The sequence below is a fragment of the Hypanus sabinus genome, chromosome 6 (assembly GCF_030144855.1).
Source record: "Hypanus sabinus isolate sHypSab1 chromosome 6, sHypSab1.hap1, whole genome shotgun sequence".
Classification (NCBI taxonomy): domain Eukaryota; kingdom Metazoa; phylum Chordata; class Chondrichthyes; order Myliobatiformes; family Dasyatidae; genus Hypanus; species Hypanus sabinus.
Genome location: NC_082711.1, coordinates 128,465,507 through 128,488,888, shown reverse-complemented (window position 1 = coordinate 128,488,888; position 23,382 = coordinate 128,465,507). Strand labels below are relative to the sequence as shown.

The following is a 23,382-nucleotide window of genomic DNA, read 5'->3' as shown; positions in this document are numbered from 1 at the left end:
AACCTTTATCCCATCTGCATTAATCCTATTTGTCTGTATCATTATTTGCCTTTCCTATTTAAGCATCATTCCTAAAAGTCTGGCTCTATGATTCCTTCATGGTTTATGCTTGTAATTATAGAAAAGTCTGTGCTTGGAAATGCTCAGCCAAATAGCAGGAGTCAACAGTTTGATCGCATCCACCAAATGGAATCCAAGTAGACTGTCAACATGTGGAGCATCTGTTGCCTGTCCCTAGTAAACACAGCACTCAAGTACCACATCTCAGCACTGAGTGGTCCCACTATTTAACCTTGCCTGTCCAAGATTAGCCCTCAAAGGCAGCCTCTCCATACTGAACTGGTCTAATTCACTGCTGGGAGAAGAGAGCAAAGGGCAGAAATTCATGGCAGGTTGCTGGCACAACAGCACATAATGTCAAGGAGGATAGTCATAGCACATCAGAGCAGAATCAATTTTTTTTGTACAGAGGGGAGTGCTTGTCTAAATTTTAGTCTTCAAATGGGAGGACTAAATAAATCCTACTAAGAGGTGTACAGTGCATTGTAATTCAAATAGTCCAATAGTTCCATTTAATATCAGAGAATGTAGACAATATACAACCTGAAATTCTTCCTCTCCGCAGATATTCTCAAAGCAGAAGAAAACCCCCCAAAAAATGAACGACAAAAAAGTGTAAAAACCTGGAAGTCCACTCCCTCACTCAAATGCATAAGCAGCATCAACTCTCCCCTTCTCCCTCCCTCAAATTATTCTAGTATAAAGCATCAGCATTCCCACCATGCAAGCAAAGCCCCCAAAGAGAGACCATGGTCTGTAGTCCATCAAAAACTTAACTGTTCACTTCACATCTCTGTTTCTCTGTCTCCTTTCACAGCGTCAGGGGAGACAACAGTCACGATTTTGATGTTAGTCTGAAGCTTTCCTTTTTATTTTGAGTTCTCCAACGCGAGAATTGGCAAATCGATTGCTGAGTACAGAGTCTTCTGACAGCCACTCTTTTCTGTCTTCGATGTTCTGGCTCCTGTTACACTTCAGTATGCAACACCGGGAAGAGTTCATGTCCACAGGGCTTTGTAGGCCCTGAAGCCGCCTGATTTCAGGCCAAAACTGGACATGCCAAAATGCAGCTGATGGTGAGCTCCAAGATGGCAACACAGTCATGCAGAACCTCAGTCTTTGAATGCTGCTGTAGATCAAATATCACAATAGGACCCCAGCAACTCTGCAAAGGAAAGCAGAGACATTAGAATAGGAAAAATTTAACTAAGAGACGCCACCCTCTGGTGCCATCTTTAGCCCCACCCACTTCATAATAGGTACAATCATACATTGAACTTGTGATTTTTTTTTTGTCATGTGTACTAGCTGCAGACACAAACTGCTGCAGGAACTCAGCAGGTCAGGCAGCATCTAGGAAGGGAAATGAACAGTCAACAACTTGGGCTGAGACCCTTCATTAGGATTGCAAAGGAACGGGACAGGAACCAGAATGCGGTGGGGGGGTGTGGAGCACAAGCTAGCAGGTGATAAGTGAGGAGAGAGAGATGAGAGAAGCTCTGGGAAATAGGTGGAAGAGATAAAGTGCTGAAGAAACAGGAATCTGTTAAGTGAGGACTTTAGACCATGGAATATAGAGAGGGAGGTGATGGGCAGATCACAAAGTCAGAGTAGTAGAGAAGGGAACAGAGGGAATACGTGTGCATTCAAGCATAACATCTTCAATCCTGTAACAGTCACCCTCGTTCATTTTGCCCCCCTTCTACATTGCAGCTCACCCTGCTGACCACAGTTATCTGTCTCACTACACATTTCCTCTGTTTGTAAACCAATGGCCCTATCACTCTAGTTCTCATCCCCTGCCAAATTAGTTTAAACCCACCCCAACAGCTTTAGTAGATCAAGTCACTTTTTATTGTCATTTCGGCCATAACTGCTGGTACAGTACACAGTAAAAATGAGACGACGTTTTTCAGGACCATGGTGCTACATGAAACAGTACAAAAACTGCACTGAACTATGTAAAACAACACAGAAACTACACTAGACTACAGACCTACCCAGGACTGCATAAGTGCACAAAACAGTGCAGGCATTACAATACATAATAAATAAGACAATAGGCACAGTAGAGGGCAGTAAATTGGTGTCAGTCCAGACTCTGGGTATTGAGGACTCTGATAGCTTGGGGGAGAAAACTGTTACATAGTCTGGTCGTGAGAGCCTGAATGCTTCGGTGCCTTTTCCAATATGGCAGGAGGGAGAAGAGTTTGTATGAGGAATGCATGGGGTCCTTCATAATACTGTTAGCTTTGCGGGTGCAGCGTGTGGTGTAAATGTCTGTAATGGTGGGAAGGGAGACCTCGATGATCTTCTCAGCTGACCTCACTATCCGCTGCAGGGTCTTGTGATCTGAGATGGTGCAATTTCCAAACTAGGCAGTGACGCAGCTGCTCAGGATGCTCTCAATACAGCCTCTGTAGAATGAGGGGGGGGGGGGGGGGTGGGAGATGAACTTTCCTCAGCCTTCGCAGAAAGTAGAGATGCTGCTGGGCTTTCTTTGTGAGGGACCAGGTGAGATTCTCTGCCAGGTGAATGCCAAGAAATTTGGTGCTCTTAACAACCTCTACCAAGGAGCCGTTGATGTTCTGAGGGGAGTGGTTGCTCCGTGCCTTCCTGAAGTCAACAACCACCTCTTTTGTTTAGTTCACATTCAGAGACAAGTTGTTGGCTCTGCACCACTCCGTTAGCCACTGCACCTCCTCTCTGTAAGCTGACTCGTCGTTCTTGCTGATGAGGCCCACCACAGTCGTGTCATCGGCGAACTTGATGATGTGGTTTGAGCTGTGTCACAGTCGTGGGTCAGCACAGTGAGCAGCAGTGGACTGAGCACACAGCCCTGGTGGGGCCCCCGTGCTCACTGTGATGGTGTTGGAGATGCTGCTCCCGATCCGGACTGACTGAGGCCTTCCAGTCAGGATGTCTAGGATCCAGTTGCAGATGGAGGTGTTCAGGCCCAGTAGGCTTTGCTTTCCAGTCAGTTTCTGAGGAATAATTGTGTTGAATGCTGAACTGAAGTCTATGAACAGCATTTGTACGTATGTGTCTTTTTTTGTCCAGGTGGGTTAGGGCCATGTGGAGGTAGATCTGCCTGCAAGGATAGTAGACCCTCAGGTTCAGGTATAACCCGTCCCTTTTGCACAAGTCATTCTTTCTCCAGAAGAGATTCCAATTATCCAGAAATCTGAGAGCCTGCCCCCAGCATCCCTTTCTCAACCACACATTCATCTGCTAAATCATCTTGTTCTTACCCCTCACTAGCTTGTGGCACAGGCAGCAATCCAGAGATTGCTACACTGGAGGTCCTGCTTTTTAGCTTTCTAAATAGTTCCATAAATTCTCTCGTCAGGACCTCCTCCCCTTTCCGACCTTCATCATTGGTGCCAGTATGTACCAAGATTTCGGACTGCTTACCCTCCCCCTTTACGATGTTGTGGATGCGATCTGAGATGTTCCTGGCACTAGCACCTGGGAGACAACACTCAGCTGTCACGATTGTGTCCACAGAATGTGTCTGCTCTTAACTATAGAATCCCCCATCACTACTGTGTTACCCCCCCCCCACTTACCCCTCCTGAACCACGGTGCCAGAGACCCAGTTGCTACAGCTCCCCTGGTATGTTGCCCCCCTCAACAGTATTTAAATCGGTATAATTATTATTGAAAGGAATGGCCACAAGTACTGGCTGCCCACTTCCCTTCCCCCTTCTAACAGTCAGCTGCCTCCTGCAACTTAGGTGCCTGTAGCTCTTATCCGTCATCTCCTGAGTTTCCCACGTGAGCTGAACCTCATCAAGCTGCAGCTCGGTGCACCCGGTGCAGATGTGGTTATCCGGGAGGCTGGAGGTTTCCCAGAATTTCCAGACCTCACAGTAAGATCGCAGCCCAGACCCTGGAGCCACCCTCATTGCTCTAACAGACAAAGAACGAGGAAGAAGAAATTTACCAGATACGTACCTCACCCGAGCCTGTTCTCAGCCAAGTCTAATGAGTGAAAGCCTCCCCACTCTGACTGGTCCACTCACACAATGGCTGCCTTATTTTTATTTGCCTTTGCTAATGCATGAGGCTTCCTGCACTGATTTGACAGCAACTGCGTCATATGGCTGGTTAATCAGGAAGTGCACCAGGTTGAAAAGTCTGTTTTCATGTTGTAAATTCTTCTATGATTCTAACTCAGCCTTGACGGTTCCATCAATTACCTCAGAAAGTTCAAGAGCCGAGAGGTTCAAGGCATTGATTGTGTGGATAGTCAGAGGCTTTTTCCCAGGGATGAAATGGTTAACACGAGAGGGCACAGTTTTAAGGTGCTTGGAAGTTGGTACTGAGGAGATGTCGGGGGTAAGTTTTTTACTCGGGTGAGCGTGTGGAATGGGCTGCTGGTGACAGTAGTGGAGGCAGATACAATACTGTCTTTTGAGACTCTTGGATAGGTACATAGAGCTCAGAAAAATAGAGGGATATGGGTAGCCCTAGGTAATTTCTAAAGTAAGTGCATGTTTGGCACAGCGTTGTGGGCTGAAGGGTCTGTATTGCGCTGTAGGTTTTCCGTGTTTCTAATTTGCAAAGTGAGTCAGTGGTGAAGAAGGCAAATGCAATGTTATTCATTTCAAGAGGATTAGAATATGCTGACATTGGAGAGGTTTCAGAGGAAGCTCACGAGAATGATTCCTGGAACGAAAGGCTTATCGTGTGAAGAGCGATTGATGGCTCTGGGTCTTTACTCACAGGAATTTAGAAGAATGAGAGGGGTTCTCATTGAAACCTACCAAATGTTGAAAGACCAAGATAGAGTGGATGTGGAGGATGTTTCCCATGGTGGGAGAGTCTCGGGCTAGAGGACACAGCCTCAGGATGAAGCAAGGGTTTCTAACCTGGGGTCCATAGATCCCTTGGTTAATGGTAAGGCTCTGTGGCATAAAAAAAGTTGGGAACCCCTAGAATAGAGAGGTGTCCATTTAGAACAGAGATGAGGAGGAATTTCTTTAGCCAGAGGATGGAGAATCTGTGGAATTTGTTGCTTAGGCAACTGGTGAGGCCAGGTCATTGGGTGTATTTAAGGCAGAGGTTGATAGATCCCTGATTAATCAGGGATTGAAAGGTTACGGGGAGAAGGTAGGAGAATGGGGTTGAGAGGGAAATGGATCAGGCATTATGAAATTGCTGAGTGAACTCAATGGGCTGAATAGCCTCATTCTGCTCCAATGTTTTATGGTCTTATGTCACCTTCTGGCACAAGGTTTGCAGTGTTGCAGGACATAGTCCTTCAAGTGTTGAGTGTTCTTGTATACCAGCCACTGAATGTATCCATGCAGTTGAACAAAACAGTTTAAGAAGGTAAATGTTGGCATGGTCTTCATAGTAGGAAGATTTGAATACAGGGGCAAGGATGTATTTCTACGGTGCAGTGTAGGTTGGCCCAGTCATCATGTGTGGAGAGGTAAATTTGGTTAGATTTGTATTCCTAGAATTTTGTAGATTGAGCGAACCCTGTGACCTGTCCTGGAAGTTGACGTCAGGCTGTCTGTCAGGAGGGTGAACTCTCGTAAGGTGGCAGGTCCCAGTGGTAAGGCTCTGAAAGCTGTGCCAACCAACTGGTGGGTGTATTCATTTTCAACCTCTCATTGCTACACTGGAGCATTTCCACCTGCTTCAAAAGGGCAACAATTACACCATTGCCCAAGAAGAGCAGTGTGAGCTGCCTCAATGACTATCGTCCAGTAGTGCTCACATCTTTGGTAATGACATGCTTTGAGAGGTTGGTCGTGGCCAGAAGCAACTCCTGTCTCAGCAAGGACCTGGACCCACTGCAGTTTGCTTACCGCCACAGTAGGTGTACAGCCGATGCAATCTCAATGGCTCTTCACACAGCCTTGCATCACCTGAACAATACAAACACCTACGTCAGGATGCTGTTCATTGGCTACAGCTCAGCATTTAACACCATCATTCCTACAGTCTTGATCAATAAGCTACGGAACCTGAGTCTCTGTACCACCTCCTGCAAATGGATCCTCAACTTGCTAGTCAAAGAGCACAATCTGTGTGGGTTGGTATTAATAATTCATCCTTGCTGACAGTCAACACTGGGCTTAACTCACTGCTCTACTCTCTCTATACCCATGACTGTCAGCTCAAACACCATCTAGAAATTTACTGATGATATAACTGTTATTGGCAGAATCTCAGATGGAGACGAGATGTACCAGCTATTTGGGTGGTGTCACACCAACAACCTTGCACTCAAAGTCAGTAAGACCAAAGAGCTGACTGTGAACTTAAGGAAAAAATAGGATGAGAGATCAAAACCAATTCATGTAAGGGATCAGAGGTGGAGAGAGGAGCAGTTTCAAGTTCCTGTGTGTCAAGATCTCAAAGGATCTAACCTGGTCCCAACATATCGATGCAGATATAAAGAAGGCAAGACAGTGGTTATATTTCATTCGGAGTTTGAGAATATTTGTTCTGCCACCTTAAAACAGCCAACCTCTACAGATTGGAGAGCATTCTGACTGGCTGCATTACTTGTATGGGAGGGGTGTGCTACTGCACAGGATCAAAGGAAGCTACAGAAAGTTACAAAATTGGTGAACTCCATTTTGGGTACTATCTTCCATAGTATCCAAGACATCTTCAAGGAGAGGTGACTCAAAAAGGTGCCATCCATCTTTAAGGACCCCCACCACCCAAGACATGTCCTCTCCTCACTGTTACCATCAGGTTGGAGATGCAGAAGCCTGAAGGCACACACTCAGTGATTCAGGAACAGCCTCTATCCCTCTGCCATCAGATTCCTAAATGGACATTGAACCCTTGGACACTACCTCACTTTAATTTTTGTTTTTGTTCTATTTTAAATTTAACTATTCAATATACATATATATACTGTACTTATTTCTTTCTAAGTTATCGTGTTTTGCATTATACTAAGTTAACAAACTTTACAACACATGCTGGTGATATTAAACATGATTCTGATTCCAGTTGAAACTTGCAAAATACAAATCAGTCTCATGTTATACAATAAGTCAGCAGATTAGAACTGAGATGGGGAAAATGTGTTGAACCTGTGCAAGTCACTACTGCAGAGGGCTGTCATCGTAATATTTTTGAGGACGTATAAATGTTTAAACACAGAAGGCATCAAGTAGTAGGGGTGAGAGCATGAATATGTCATTGAGACAGGTTGCAGTGAATGGCAGAAAAGGGTGGAATGACATACTTCTGTTTTCTGAGTTTCTGTGTATCCAGTCAATGCTAATATCACACATGTGCCCAGCAGGGATCTTTGCATGTAGCTTGGTAGCCATTTTAGCCAGCTAATATTCCTTCATTTAACACAGGCACTGAAGAAATCTAGTGATTTATAGCTAATTTGGCACAATTGTGCAAATTCACCAAAAACATTATTACATCAGCTGGCTCACCCCTTGAGTCAAATGGTTGTGGGTTCAAGTTCAGCTCCAGAGGCTTGAATGCATAATTGAAAGTTGTAATTCAAACACTAATAAGAGAGTACTGCACTTTTAGAAGGTGATGTTTCTCAAATCTTCAACCAAAATTTAGTTTGGCCTCTCGGGTAGTTGTAAAAGATTGCATGGAACTATTCAAATAAAAACAGGGCAGATATTCTGGTGAACATTTGCCCTACAGTTTGCATTAAAACTATGCCTTAATTGTTTACTACTTTTCTCTTTACTGAATAAATATCAGTTACTGTCTTCCCTGCATTGTGATAGTGCATCTCCTTCAAAAAATGCTTCTTTGGTTGGGAACCAGCATGGAGCGTCAAGAGCTATGAAATGTACCATATAAATAAGTTCTTTCTTTCATTGGGAAAAGACTCACTGAACTATCAGTGTATCCTTATAGTCAAAACAAATTGATTAGCTCAGTATCAACATTTACCACTTCTTCATTCTAATTTAAGACTAGTTATTTTCAAATATTTCATATTCTACACTATAGAGCATAGAACAATATAGCAGAGGAAGTGGCCCTCCAGTCCATGATTTCTGTGCTAGTACTTGTGTTAAACCCAAAGTGTACTGGCTACCCAAAGGAACATGTTACTTTTGTAACAAAGAATGTTTTGATCAATTTAGACCAAAGGAAATTATTTTATAGTGAACTAAGAAATGCAAAAAAACTTGAGTGAAGGAATAATTTCAGCAACTCTGTGACTATTACTGTATTTCTGTCCTTTGAAATAGATTGCTCCATTTGCAGAGCATTTTGTAAGTGCACATAATTCAGTAATTTAAAAATAATCTGAAATATTTTCTGGGCTATTTTTAAACTGAGATATTGAAAGAAAGCTTTGAATAAGCATTGTGATAAGGCCAGCATATCTTGTTCAACTCTTCATGTTTATTGTGCTTATATTCTCCCAGGTGGCTAGATTGATGCAACGAGCACAGGAGGCTGAGAACTTGCTTACCAATATGCAGCAGTTGTTTTCCCAAGCCCAACGAAGCACCCAGGAGCAAATGGTTTGTTGGAGTAGATTGGCAAATTTTGTTTTGGATGCATGTATGACTGTTGCACTTACAAAAAGTTTAAAATATATCAAGAGATTTTACAGAGAATAAATGGTTTTCATATTGATTTTATCAATTCATTTTTTGTTTCTGAAAATGGCTTGGCTTCTGTAGACATGCCATAAGTGAAATCATTTGTATATGGCCCTAAGTATTTTACACAAAAATTTACTTCACTATGCTACTGAAAAATAGTATCGTAACTGTTCTCCCACCCCACTCCCCATTAACGGTGAAGGTTATTATGGTGACATTTAACCTTTAACCTATTAATGGGAAAAAACTGGTTATTGTCAATAGTTTAGAATATGTTTATTTGTAATCCTAATCATCAGTGATTTTGCTTGTTTCAATCTTTGAGCTATAGATTCAAAGTTGATTTAATTTATAATATTTTTTTAAATCACTGTAAAAGCAAGCAATTAATAATGGATTGTACTTGTTTTGAAAGGCTGTGCTTATTCAGGCACGGGAACAAGTATCTGAGGAGCTGATGAGGCTACAGAAAGAAAATGAGAGTCTTCAGGGAAAGCATAGTTTGCATTCTTCTGTTCTTCAGGAAGAGAACTTCATTCCACCAGACACCGTGGAGGTAAACTTCAGTCCCACAATCTGGCCTTTTGATTTTATTTGGATTCTTGTGAAAGATACAGTGAGCTGCTTGTTTCTAGTGAAATGAATTTAATATCAGTGCTATCCTGTAAGCCTAAACTGGGGAGTTTATTTCAGCCACCAGGTATATTCTGTGTACTGTTGCCTCTGACTTTGATCTATGCATGAATCAGAGTTGGCTTATTAGAGGTTTTTCGGACCTTACCAGTTCAGTAAGGAAACCTGTGACTTCTAATGGTACTACATAGTATTCAATATCAAGCATGTAGCCTTAATAATTACTCATCATCCTAACCCTTAAACCAATGCCAGATGTTGTTCTTCTGGTCTAATTATCGTGGTCTAATTACAACTGTTTCCTAAGCCATGTGTATTTTGCAGATAGAATGTGCAGCAAATTGCTACCTTGGTGTTTGTTACTTTGATTCAGGAACTACATGAACTAGTGCAGAAATACCGTGAAGATATCATCAGTGTACGGACGGCAGCTGATCACCTGGAAGAGAAACTAAAGGCAGAAATCCTTTTCTTGAAGGAGCAGATTCAAGCAGAGCAGTGCCTGAAGGAGAACATCGAAGAAACGTTGCAGTTGGAAATTGATAATTGCAAGGAAGAGATTGGTGAGTGAAATAAAAGAATTGTACCAGGTATCAATAAAAAAAGAAATTATTTCCAATTGAGTTATCTAGATGAATTGTTACCTTGCAGAAGGTTCTTCCATACCCATTCCAATATAATGGCAGTGTCTAGGGGCTGATCAGGTGCTTAATTTGAATCCCTTTAGATCAAATGTGAGGGTGTAAGTTCAAAGGAGATGTGTGGACCACATTAATTTTTTAACAGCTTTGGGTGTCTGGAATGTGCTTCCAGGGATGGTGTTGGAGACAAATGAGATGAAGGTGTTTTGAGATTCTCTTGGGTAAGCATATTAATACAGAAAAAGGAGAGATACTTTACTTTATTGTCACAAACAATTGACACTAGAGCATACAATCATCACAGTGATATTTGATTCTGCGCTTTGTGCTCCCTGGAGTACGAATCAAAGTAAATATAATAAAAAAAAATTAAATTATAAAATGTAATTAGAAAATAGAAAAGGGAAAGTAAGGTAGTTAAAGTCAGGTCTGGATATTTGGAAGGTACGGCCCAGATCCGGGTCAGGATCCGTTCAGCAGTCTTATCACAGTTGGAAAGAAGCTGTTCCCAAATCTGGCCGTACGAATCTTCAAGCTCCTGAACCTTCTCCCAGAGGGAAGAGGGACAAAAAGTGTGTTGGCTGGGTGGGTCGTGTCCTGATTATCCTGGCAGCACTGCTCCGACAGCGTGTGGTGTAAAGTGAGTCCAAGGACAGAAGATTGTTTTGTGTGATGTGCTGGGCTATGTTCACAATCTTCTGCAGCTTCTTCCGGTCTTGGACAGGACAACTTCCATACCAGGTTGTGATGCACCCTCGAAGAGTGCTTTCTACGGTGCACCTATAAAAATTAGTGAGGGTTTTAGGGGACAGGGCAAATTTCTTCAGCTTTCTCAGGAAGTAAAGGTGCTGGTGGGCCTTCTTGGCAGTGGACTCTGCTTGGTTAGACCAAGTCAGGTCATTTGTGATATTCGCCCTGAGGAACTTAAAGCTTTTGACCTGTTCCACCTGCGCACCACTGATGTAGATGGGGTTGTGCGGTCCACTACTCCTGAAGTCAACAACCAATTCCTATGGACAGGCAGACGGAATTGTATGTCATTATTTAATTAATTTGACACAGTACCCTGGACAGAAGGACCTGTTCCTATGCTGTAATGTTCTATGTATTGTTGGAAAAAGCTGAAGGCTTCCTTCATTGGATAAAGCAGGAGACAGAGTGGTTGTTTTCCTGAGCCAACTGAGGATTTTTAACCTGATTTCTGCTGCAGGATTAGAACCAAGATGGCATTGCAAGCACTAATTGAGAAGAACAGGAAGAGCTGAACTATTTAGCTAGGCTGTTGTCTTTCCAAACCTTTACAAAGATTATTTGGAGTTACTGAGGGCTATGATTGTATTAGTGAAGGTAAGCCCCTTCCAACAAAAATCCAACATTGCCATTCAGTTAAATGGGAAGGGAAAGTCAATTTCATAAGTTTCTGTAAACTTCCTTGCAGTTTTCCTATATTCAGTTTGGAATATTTGGCAAAAGATAGTTTTTAAAAGGCAAAGTAATTAATGAACAGGTTTGTTGTATTCAGCATCTTATTGGTTGGCTTTGGCACTGAACAAAGCACAACTTGAGAATTTGAAGCATTATTAACCATTGAGACTTACTAGAATTGGCTTGAGCTTTGGTGGATCTGTGAAGTTGCTATTAAAGTTATATTAGAGGCCTTACTTTCCTCCTATAAAATGTTCAAGTCAGTTGACCAACAAATGGACAATAGCACATTAGAATGGATAGTGAAAAAAGTTGTGATAAGGAACTGGAGGAAAATGGTCTAAATAGACATTAGGAAATATAGAAACAGATAACCCTGAACTGAATTCCTGAAACGATTAGTGGTGACAAAAGCAAGCTGTTATCAATAGAAAGTTGTGTGGGGGGGGGGGGGGGAGCTATAATTCAGCTTTCTGCCCCAAGGGCCTCCTGTGGTTTTCCCAAACACATTTACCCCCACCCCTACCACACCCCCAGACCCACCATTCTTTTTTGAAAGCAGTGCCCAGCATTGGGCTCATTCACACCCCTTATTAGTTGTCAATTCCTAGTTGGGACAGCAATGATGATCTTATCTAGGGTTCCTTCTGTTCTTCTCATGAACCACATGGAAGCGAGCAAGCTGGCTGTGGTAAGTAAAATACAGGCTGGGAACACTGGTGCCATTTTAACTACTATACAAAGACACTGCAGCAAAAGATTCATTCAGTGTTGTAAATCATTAATAAAGTTATATTCTGCTCAACTTTAAACAAGGAATGAGTTAGATACAAACAAGATATTCTTAAAAAGCATATGTGATCTTAGTTTAATGCTACTTAATTTGTTAATTTGTGTTTTTCTCTAATATCTTTCCATCATCTGTTTTGTTTTTGACTCGTTGACTCCCAGACATCTTGGAAGGTATGAAGCTTATGAATAATGCCTTTCACTCTCAGCTGACATCACTTGCTGGAGATGTGCTTAGCTGGTTCACTAACTAATATTTATGGGTCACAGTAGTCTGTAACAGCGTGAAATGTCCTACTGTTAGATCATCTTTGTAAAGCAATGCTGGAATGGCATTGGAATGGCATTGGATTAACCAATCAGAAGAGTCTGTTCAGACCAAATGAGTAATTCATCTGGTCTCCACTCTTTTATTGATTTATTTCAACTGCTTTATTGAAGGTACTTTAATTCTCCTAAGCTTCAAATACATAAATCTGCAAGTCCTTCAAGGCATCTTTTACATTAATATATAATTTATTCTTTGTGCTTAAAACAATATATCTGCAATATATATTCTGTTATTAAACTATTGTTAGTTTTTAAAAGGAACATATTGACTGTCATGGATCTAAATTTTAAGGCAAGATAATACTATTGAGTGGACTAATAATCTCCTACCTCTGCTAGAAAGATCAACTTTTGTCCAACAATATTCTCTTCCCCATTACCAGACATTTTTATCCATGATAAAGCAGGGAATGACAAATCTCGATCCTAAGTTCGGGCCACCTAACAAATCCCTGCAGCTGTTTGATTTGTGCAGAGGTGTCTGCTGTAAGTCAGTGGTTTCCAATGTGGTTATGCTGCTATCGAAAACCTCAAAGCCTTGTGCAGTTAATACTGTGTGTTTATAGGTTGGGCTTGATAGATAGTGGAGTGCAGATTTGCAATACTTTTTGATTTTAGATATGGGAAAGTACAGAGTGCCCATTATTCCACTGTTAATATTGGGCTATTAAGAATGAGGGATCATGATTTGTTGATCTGAGATCTCTGCTGTTTTACTTGCCAGGTGTAGTGTATCTTGCTTCGGTATAGAGATAATCTAATCAAGAAAAGCCTTTATTCTGATTTGCTGTTCTTATATAACAAAGACATTGGATTTTCCAGTCATTGTTGGTCTAGCTTTGGTATTCCTTTGTAATACTGGTGACACAAAGTAACATAAAATTCAATCCAGCAGTCTATCCATACTCTTGATTTAGGCTAAGTGTGTTGGTTGTGGCTCCCACATAAGAACAAATCCCAGACATGGGCAGAGCTTGTCGTAAGTTTGGGATGTGCTTAGTGACACCCATCTCCTTACTGTACTCCACATGGAGTCTAACAATGAAGCCCTGTTTATTAGTCTCCCCCCCCCCCCCCCCACACCACATTTATCTGACATGCAATTAGCAGTCCTATTCATCCAAATGGACATTCTCAACTGAAACGTAGGAGGAAAAATTGTTATCAGTCTTTGATTTAATTTTTTCAGCTTTTTATTAACTTCATCTAAATTGAAAGGTGGTAGAGAAAGCCATAGCAAAAGGCTAGTATGTACGTAGGTAAAGCTAGTAATTAGAAAAGATAACAATGTCATTGTTTATTGCATGTAGAATTTAAAATGTTATACTTCATTTATAAAGGGCATTGATTGGTGAGACAATGTGAAGTACAATATACAGTATTGGTCTCCTTGAGGAAGAATCCTGAAACAGAAAGGCAAATGGGTCTTAACGTGCAGTCAACACAAGTGTGTATGTGTTGCTTGGATTTCCAGCATATGCAGATTTTCTCTTATGGTGTAAGACCTACTTATGATCACTTCCTCATTCCTCCCAGTTCCTTGCCTTCACCTCCCACTATGTCCTCTGCTGCCACCTCCTTCCCCTTCCCCCTCAATTTTTACGGGAAAACAGCACCTTGAATGTTAAAATTACTTGATGTGGCTTTGTTATAAATAATCTTCCACAATGAGTTCCCTATGTCCCTATTTAGGTGGAAAATCCAAAAGCTTCTTTTGGCAGAGAAGTCACTGATGTGGCAGTCACTGCTGACCTTGCCACAACTTACCTGACAGCCTGCTAGTGTCCTGTATTTGAGCAAAATGTTGGCTGCCATTGGATGTTGAGTGGTGTTTTACCTTAAAATAGCATCACTGCAACACTCACATTGTTCTGAAATCAATGGACCCATATCATTGTTTCCAATATATTCTTGTGTTTAATTGTGTATAATTTCCAGTGCAAAACATAACCCTGTTTGTCCTTCTGACAGTGCATCATAGTCATTTTGTGAGCCCTCGAGGATCTGTCTGGGAGACAGGCAAATGAGGGGAATCACAGTAAGATATAGAATGTGCTCTATATTGTCCAGCGTAGGAGCTCCATTCATGCAGGAGACTGTAAGTAGAGTACTTGTATTGCTAAGATTTCACCAGTTGTGCCCCATTCTGGTCAAATGATGCAGAGGGTAACTGAAACCTCAAGAATGAACAAGTAATTTCCAAAGTGGCTTTATTAGTTTGAAGTATATGCCTCTGTGTCCAGTAATAACTGGAGCCACATGAATGAACAAGTAATTTCCAGTGTGGCTTTATTGGTTTGAAGTATTTGCCTCCCTGTCCAATAAATTTGATCCTATTGATTCCCGTTGTTGTTTCTCCATTATTTTTAAGAAAGAATTTAAGAAAAGTAAAAGCTCTGTCCAACTAGGTGTACTTCATACAGCACATACATGCCGATTGTGATGTCTATCAGCACTTATCCCACTTGCCTACATTCAATCAGTAAACCTTTTCTATCTGTGTACTTGTACAAATTAATCTCGTTCTTGATTACTGCTACCCTCTGTGTGGAATACATCCCAAAGCCAATTCCTGCTCCACACCAGTTACAGATTTCCAGGCAGCAAAACACACAAGCACCACTGCTGTCACCCTTCAGTTGTCACCATGATTTTGGCTTCAGTTTGCCAACTAATGTATTATTGAAGTATTTGATCTTCAAGATGCTGCCAGCAAACAATGCGACCAACAACAATGTCCTGCATACAGCTTACAAAACTACTATTTTACTACTTTCAAGTATAATCTACTTCTAAGCAGCATACAGTTGGAACCTTTGGCTTAGGTTTTGATATGTTTTTGGACTGCATGAGCTGTCTCCGTGAGAGTTTGGAGCGTGCGACCAGAAACATGGAGCGAGGGCTGGAACCCATGATCAACTCTATTGCTTCTCTCCAATTGAGGCACGAGCAAGCTGAAGTCAACAGAGACGAGAGCAGGGTGCTGGAGGGTTTTCAGTGTTTATCTTCCTGCATTTAAACGGTCTTCCTCTCCTCACTAGCTGCTGTAGGAGTCTTGGGATCTATGTTGCAAGGATTGATCAGCATGGCTGTGGACTCGTTTCTGGGGGGGACTTTGAGGTTTAGGTTGCTTGTGTTACTAGATTCTGATTACTGTTTTTGAGTGATTTGATTGGGGCAATCAGTGAAGACTGCCTCTGCAGTACTAATCTGAATATTCCTGGTTTGGGGTTCTGTGTTCTGCTCTCACTTTTCACTGCTTGCGCAATTTGTTCTTTTTTTGTGTTAGTTTGATGTTTTTTCTAGGAGCAGGTTCCGTGCTATTTCTTTGTTTTGTGGCTGCCTTAAGGTGGACAAATCTCAGATTTGTTTTCTGTAAATGTACTTTGAGCTATTCTATTAATTTAAAAAATTGGACCTAGTGCTGGTGTTCTTTGGAGACCAAGCAATCAGATTTTTGGGTTGATATTCCTTAAAAATCTGTGCTGCCTTTAGTTTATTAACACATTCTTCACTGCTAGACAATTAATTTGCTTTAGATTATTCTCTCTAAACTAAAAACAGGATCTTCTATCTGTTTTTCTTTTTGAATTACAGAATCTAGAGTCTTTTGAAATTTACCTCAGATTTTCGCAGCTATTTTGAGTGCCCCAAAATTGCATCAATAAAGATCATAGAATTTTATGAATTTTTAGGGAATAATATAGTTTTGGAAAGTGTTTGAATGTATAAATTATCAGCCATCACCTTATTGAATAGCTGATCAAATGTGCGAGTAAATAGTTGTACAACTAATGTTCTAAACTACCTCTTTCAACTTGTAAAACTTGGCCTTCCTTCAGTTACGATTTTATGACCATTATTAGTCAAATGCTCGCCCAATGAAAGATTAGTTTGATACAACATTGTAGCCAAAGAGCCCGTTCTATTCTATGTACACCTCTTGTATCCATGTTGCATGTATTTAAGTTTTTATTCTGGGAATTTTAGAAAATCCTGCCCCTCTCTGGCCATCTGTGTTAGAATAATGTAAATTTTCAGTTTTCTCTGCTCTTTAGTTCTTACATCTTTCCATAATGTGCCTGCAGATTTACCTGCATGGACCACACATCCTGCAGTGCAACAGGTTGACCATTAATTCCAATCAGATTGAATGTATTCCTTGTTCCTTGTTCATCTTCAGTATCAGAGTATTTTTATCAGCAAAACTTGTTCCTTCTCTTTCTTGAATATTTCAGTAACCAGGAGTATGGAGTTCCCATTCTTTTGCTAATGGTCTGCTGTTGCAGCTCACCAGTCATATTTGTGTGTGTGTGTGTGTGTGTGTATGTATATATATTTTTTCCAATATCACTTCCAAATTCAAGCAATGGTGTTGTGGTTTCTCTCAGTTTCCAAATTTCAAAATTTCAATTCCAGCTGATCCTAGATATCTTTGTCTGGTCGATAGTTAGCCTTAGTCAGTTGTTTTTGTCTCTTTGCACCAACCCCTTCTCCACTGTCATCACCACCATATTTTATTAATTGAAGGGGTGTAGGGTTCAGGCTGAGCCGGTATTTAATTGTCCATAAAGGTGATGACGAATTGCTTTGTAAACTGCTGCTGTCGTTGAGGTGTGGGTATACCCACAATGCTGTTGGGACAAGTGTTCCAAGGTTTTGACCCAGCTACATTGAAGGGACGAATAATTCCATATCAGGACAGTGTGAGGTGTGGAGGGCAACTTGTAGCTCATAGGTGGTGGAAGTGATGGGTTTGGAAGGAAGGTACTGTCTGTGGTGTGGCTGCAGTGCATTCTGTAAATGGTGCAGATTGCTGCTACTGTGTCAGTGATGAAGTAAGTGGACTGCTGTGCTCTGTATTATAAGAAGTTTCTTGAGCGTCATCACATTTCTTATGAGCCTTGTATGTGATGATAAGCTTTGGGGAATTAAGATGCGAGTCTCTGACCAGGTACCTGCCTCTGTTCATAGTGTATTTGATCACTGCGGTTCAGTTTTTGATCAGTGTAACCCCCAGAATATCGGAAGTGGGGTATTCATACCATTTGAATGTCAGTGGGTCGTGGCTGGATTTTCTCCTGTTGGATGTAATCATTGGCTGGCACCTCTGTGGTGTGAATATTACAGGCAAAAGAAAATCTGCAGATGCTAGAAATCCAAGCAACACAAAATGTTGGAGGAACTCATATTACTTGTCATTTATCAGCCAAGGCCTGGTTACTGTCCAAGTCCTGTTTGCATTTGGATGTGGACTGCATCATTATTTTGGGAGTCGTGAATGGTACTGAACATTGTGCATTCATTAGTAGGGTGATAAATTACAACTGTAGGAAAATTATTGATGAAACGTTTGTTCAGTTTAATTGATCACAATTGTGTTTAGTGAGTTTCCATTTACTGAGGTCACTTCTACCTTTACTGTGTGAGCAGTGATGGGGTGAAGCTGATTAGTGACTTGGGAAATGCTAATCAGATCATTACCCAAAGATCTCCCTTTGGTGATCTGTGGCAGATTCACCAACTTGTTGTTTTGCATCAGTTTTTTACTTTTGCTGATACAGTCTCAGTTCAGTTCAGTTTCAGTTTATTGTCATTTAGAAACTACAAATGCAACGCAGTTAAAAAATGAGACAATGTTCCTCCAGAATGATATCACAAATGCACACGACAAAACAGACTACACCAGAAAATCCACATAACATTTGGCAATCCCCGATCCAGAGTCCGGAGAGGCTGCTGCCTATTAATATCATGCTACCATCTTAGCGCGTTCCCCAGAAAGGAGCGCCAAACCCACCAGACAAAACAAGACTACCCAAACACACCAAGTCAACCATTATAATTAAACATAATTAGGTCTACCTGCATTCCAGGTCTCATAACTGTGCTTTAAAATCCTGATGCTTCCTGCTATGGTTTGAGTGAGCAATGAGATCACATTTTTGGCTATCAAAGAAAAATTTTAAATACAAATAAGCATTGATAAAGTTATTGAAAATTTCTGACCAGAAGACATCCACTCACATGTCCATGCCAGTTGATAAAGAACTCTCCATCCTAATCTCATCTTCCAGCTCTAACTATGGGTAATATGTATATATCTGGTAAAATTTGTATGTGAGATCCAGACTCCCATCACCTTTATTTTCCATTACTATTTATCTGTTTTTGAAATGGCTGCCCCTGATTTTGACCCCTCTGCTAAGAAAATGGATTGAGCAAATAGAAAGTGCCTAAGTCCATCATAAGTTTACACACTTCCAAAAGAGTTTCCCCAAGCTTCCTCAGTTCTACAGCTGATCTAATCTTTTAACTTCAGTTTTCCAGTCCTGCTGCCATTGTCAAAACTCCGCTACGCTCCCTCCAGTATAATCACATTCCTAATGTAATCAGACTGTGGCCCAGGCAGTGTTGTAGACAGCTTCAGCATAACCTGCTACTCATGTTCTGAGCTTCAGCTAATAAAAGAACATACCAAGTGCCTCTTTAACCACCTTACTGACAACCATTTGGTTATTTAGCTTTTTAAGAGAACATCTCAACACAGTTAATTGCAGACCAGTGTTGCTACTAGTCTGTGGCCATGTTTGAGGCGCCATATGAAGAATGAGCCACTGACTTTGAATGACAGTGTCCACTCATTTTTCTTGAGATCTGGCAATTAACCGAAAAGATCTTGGCTATCAGCTTATTTGGATCTTCCTGCATTGTGTTCACAAGCTTTGCATGAAATGTTTGGCTGCTATACAACATTCACAAAAAAGTAGCATTCTGGTGTGTAAAGTCATTGTAAATGTGAACTTTCTATTGTGTTTTTTCTATATTTCAGCATCTTTTTCCAGTTTGAAAACTGAATTGGAAAGAGTGAAAGCAGATAAAGATCAGGTGAGATTTTATTTTGTTAGAACCTGATGTGCTTCTGAATGAGTAACTGTCATGTGAACTTTTGAAGAAATGGGCTTGGGACTGAGACTTTGGTTTAGTTGGTCAGTTTAGAGATTATTACACAAATAAAAGTACAGATGCCCAAAATTACATTATAAAGACGTTGTACAAACTAGGATTGCGTTCCCTGTAACTTGGAAGATTATACAATGATTTGATTGAAGTTAGAAAGGTTCTAAAGGGGAACGGGATAAACAGAGGAAAACCACTGGGTAGATAGTTAGGTGTAGGGATTAAAACCAAAAATTTAAGAAGTAGACCTCTCAGCAATTGGGAAATGTAGAGATACAACCAGCTCAATCAGTTTTAAATCTGTGCTTGATAGTTTTTTGCAACTAAAGGTATAAAAGGGATAAAGGTCCAAGGATGTGGCTGTGGTGATCAGCTGTGCTTTCTGTTGTATAGCAAGGCAGCATGGTGGAGCTGAGTAGCCTAGTCTTGGGTCCTTGATCTCAAATTAATTGCTTGTCTCCATAGATGCTACTGAACCATTGATTAATTCCAGCAACTTTAGTTTTATTCTGTATTGGAGACGATTGAATTGGCTTTTAGTTCACTCTGGGTCCAATGTTCCTGTGAGTTTGTTGCAGGCCAGTTTGTGGACCAACAGTTACTGGTTGGAGGGTGGAAGTAGGGGTAAGACTGAGCGTGCAAATCAATGCCTGCTGTCCAGTACCCCTGGAAATTAAAAATGAAATCAACTGTATCTAAGAAAATGTGTACTGCCTGACAAAACCTAAATATCAGTGGTCAGAATTCAAATAAATTAAATATGACTTTTCTTTTTACCCAAAGGGTGGTTGGTGTGTGAGCATATATCTGGCAGGGTTAGTGGAGCAAGAAACATTGGATTGCAGTATGCAGCTAGACAGGCTCTTGTTAACAAATGGGTTTCAGGAGTTTAGAAAAGCTGCATTTCGTGACAAATGATTTCTGGTCAAAATTTGTTCAGCTCCCTTTCATGTTTTTTAAGAAGTGGGATTAGTTCTGTGTACATTTTGTATAAACCTATTCTTTTGTTCATTTATATTCGTAAAGAGCCTTTCTCCGATTAAGTTCAGAAGTCAGAATGCTTGCTGCTTATTTTACTATGTTCAATGATATTTGTAACTCAGCAAATGGAGCTAGTTTGAACAACATGAAGGCTTAAGCATTTAACTATCACTGAACATCTTCAATGAGAGTCCAACCACCTACCCGTGGGTCAATGGAGTTACAATTGTCAAGTCACCAAGCTTGACTGGTGATTAGATATTCAATTGGACTACATTGCAGTTAATTGCCCTGTCTCCTCCATGTTCATTACCATCAGAAGGACTTGAATACCAGAGCTCGGGGGCACCACTACCTGGAGGTTCCCCTCCAAATCCACAATTTTCTGATTTGCATATTTGGTTTTGTCCTTAAATCCTAAAACTCCCTGCTCAACACCATTTTCTAGAAAGCATGACAAATCTACCTGATGCAGTTTGTGATGGGCCATAATTCCTGAAAAATGAATTATTTTAAAAATCTAGAGAATTTACCCTGTTGGAGAATCACAGGAAGAAGCAATAGTAGACCAGCTACTATGTTCAGTAAGATCCTGGTGGATCTTTCAGTTCTGTCCTACTTTCTAGAATTGACTCCATATACTTGATTTCCTCAAACCCAAAACAAAATCTGTTACATTTCTTTTAGTTATGTTCTTTTGGGAAGTTTATGGATAGGTAGGCTGGATGGAGTGGAAGCCTTCCCTATTTTGCTGCTTAATTTTAAGAGCCTTTTGTAATTCTTTCATCTAATCTAGTTGCAACATTTTGACTTCACAAGTTGTATTATGAGTGGATTTATGATTTCTCATTAATTATACAATATACAGAACTGAGTAGCAAATGATGTATGGCCTTTTGGTTGTAGATAACTCTTTTAAGTAATTTAAGCAATTTTAAGTGGTGGATTCCGGTTAAATGGGACACATCAGGACCAGTACATTTTGGCCCAATTAAGCAACTGGTCCAATTAGCCAAAGTTTCATGGAAGTAGTTTAAAAAAGACAAATTGTGTTTAACTAGAACACTACCAATATAACTACAGTACTATAAAATTGTGCATTAGATCCTGATAGTTATCAACAGAGGAATTAATCCAGTGTTCTTTTGATTGACTGTAGGGAACGAAATCAGCGCAGACACCTCCTTTCCTGCATAAAGTAGTGTAAAAATCATTGCTTTTTAATACAGCATTGATCGGTTCAAATGAATAACGTAATTCAAGCATATGTAACTGACACTATTTAAAAACCATCTGCAGTAAACACTGTGTAGTGTAAAACAGCCACGTTACATGCACATGATAACTGACACTGGTTAGAAACAGTTAACATCCTCCAAGTCTTCATTTTCATTGTAAACATTCAAGATGATTGTCAATACCTACAAATTCTTCATAGTCCTAACTTGCTGAAGTAGTGAAATCATTTTCACTTCCGGCCATTTCTGGCATCTCTTACAGTGGACTGAAAAGCTTGAGCATGTAGATATTAAGAAAGGGGATGTGCTGGAGCTTTTGGAAAGCATCAAGTTGGATAAGTCACTGGGACCAGATGAGATGTACCCCAGGCTACTGTGGGAGGCGAGGGAGGTGATTGCTGAGCCTCTGGCAATGATCTTTGCATCATCAACAGGAGAGGTTCCAGAGGATTGGAGAGTTGTGAATGCTGTTCCATTATTCAAGAAAGGGAGTAGAGATAGCCTAGGAAATTATAGACCAGTGAGTCTTACTTCAGCGGTTGGTAAGTTGATGGAGAAATGTGTAACAGTTTCTTCTCCCAAGCCATTAGACTCCTCAATTCCCAGAGTTTAGCCTGACACCAACCTGCGCTTGCATGCACACATATATATATATATATATATACACACACACACACACACCCCCTGAACACCACTCCACTCCCTTTGCAATTTTTGCTCATTTCTTTCTCAATTTCTGCTAAAAAATTGTTTACATTTGCATCATTTATTATTATATTGTAATTTGCCCTTTACTGTGCCTATTGTCTTGTTTATTAATTATTGTACTGTCTTGCATTGTTTTGTGCATTTTGTGTAGTCCCGTGTAGGTCTGGAGTCTAATGTAGTTCTGTGTTGTTTCACATAGTCTAGTGTTTTTTGTCTCATGTAGCCCCGTGGTTCTGGAGGAACATTGTTTCGTTTTTACTGTGTGCTGTACCATCAGTTATGGTTGAAATGACAATAAAAAGCAGCTTAGCTTGACTTGAAGATCCTGAGAGGCAGGATTTATGAACATTTGGAGAGGTATAATATGATGAGGAATAGTCAGCCTGGCTTTGTCAAAGGCAGGTTGTGCCTTATGAGCCTGATTGAATTTTTTGAGGATGTGACTAAACACATTGATGAAGGTAGAGCAGTAGATGTAGTGTATATGGATTTCAACAGGGCATTTGACAAAGTACCCCATGCAAGGCTTATTGAAAAAGTAGGGAGGCATGTGATCCAAGGGGACATTGCTTTGTGGATCCAGAACTGGCTTGCCCACAGAAGGCAAAGAGAGGTTGTAGATGGGTCATATTCTGCATGGAGGTCGGTGACCAGCGGTGTGCCTCAGGAATCTGTTCTGGGACTCCTACTCCATGTGATTTTTTATAAATGACCTGGATGAAGAAGTGGAGGGATGGGTTAGTATGTTTGCTGACGACACAAAGGTTGGAGGTGTTGTAGATAGTGTCAAGGGCTGTCAGAGGTTACAGTGGAACATTGATAGGATGCAAATCTGGGCAGAGAAGTGGCAGATGGAGTTCAACTCAGATAAGTGTGAGGCGGTTCATTTTGGTAGGTTAAATGTGATGGCAGAATATAGCATTAATATTAAGACTTTAGGCATTGTGGAGGATCAGAGAGATCTTGGGGTCCGAGAGGTAATGTTGCAGCTATATAGGATCCTGTTCAGACCCCACTTGGAGTATTGTGCTCAGTTCTGGT

General features: G+C 40.8%; 1 protein-coding gene across 3 annotated transcripts in view; it reads left to right on the top strand.

Moving 5' to 3' along the window:
* rabep1 (rabaptin, RAB GTPase binding effector protein 1) overlaps window positions 1-23,382 on the top strand; it is a 139,841-nt gene that overhangs the window by 86,818 nt on the left and 29,641 nt on the right. For all 3 annotated transcript variants that reach the window (XM_059972917.1, XM_059972916.1, XM_059972915.1), the window contains 4 exons: window positions 8,454-8,552; window positions 9,052-9,192; window positions 9,643-9,832; window positions 19,287-19,342. In XM_059972917.1, coding sequence (XP_059828900.1) covers window positions 8,454-8,552; window positions 9,052-9,192; window positions 9,643-9,832; window positions 19,287-19,342 — 486 coding nt within the window. The remainder of the gene's footprint in view (window positions 1-8,453; window positions 8,553-9,051; window positions 9,193-9,642; window positions 9,833-19,286; window positions 19,343-23,382) is intronic.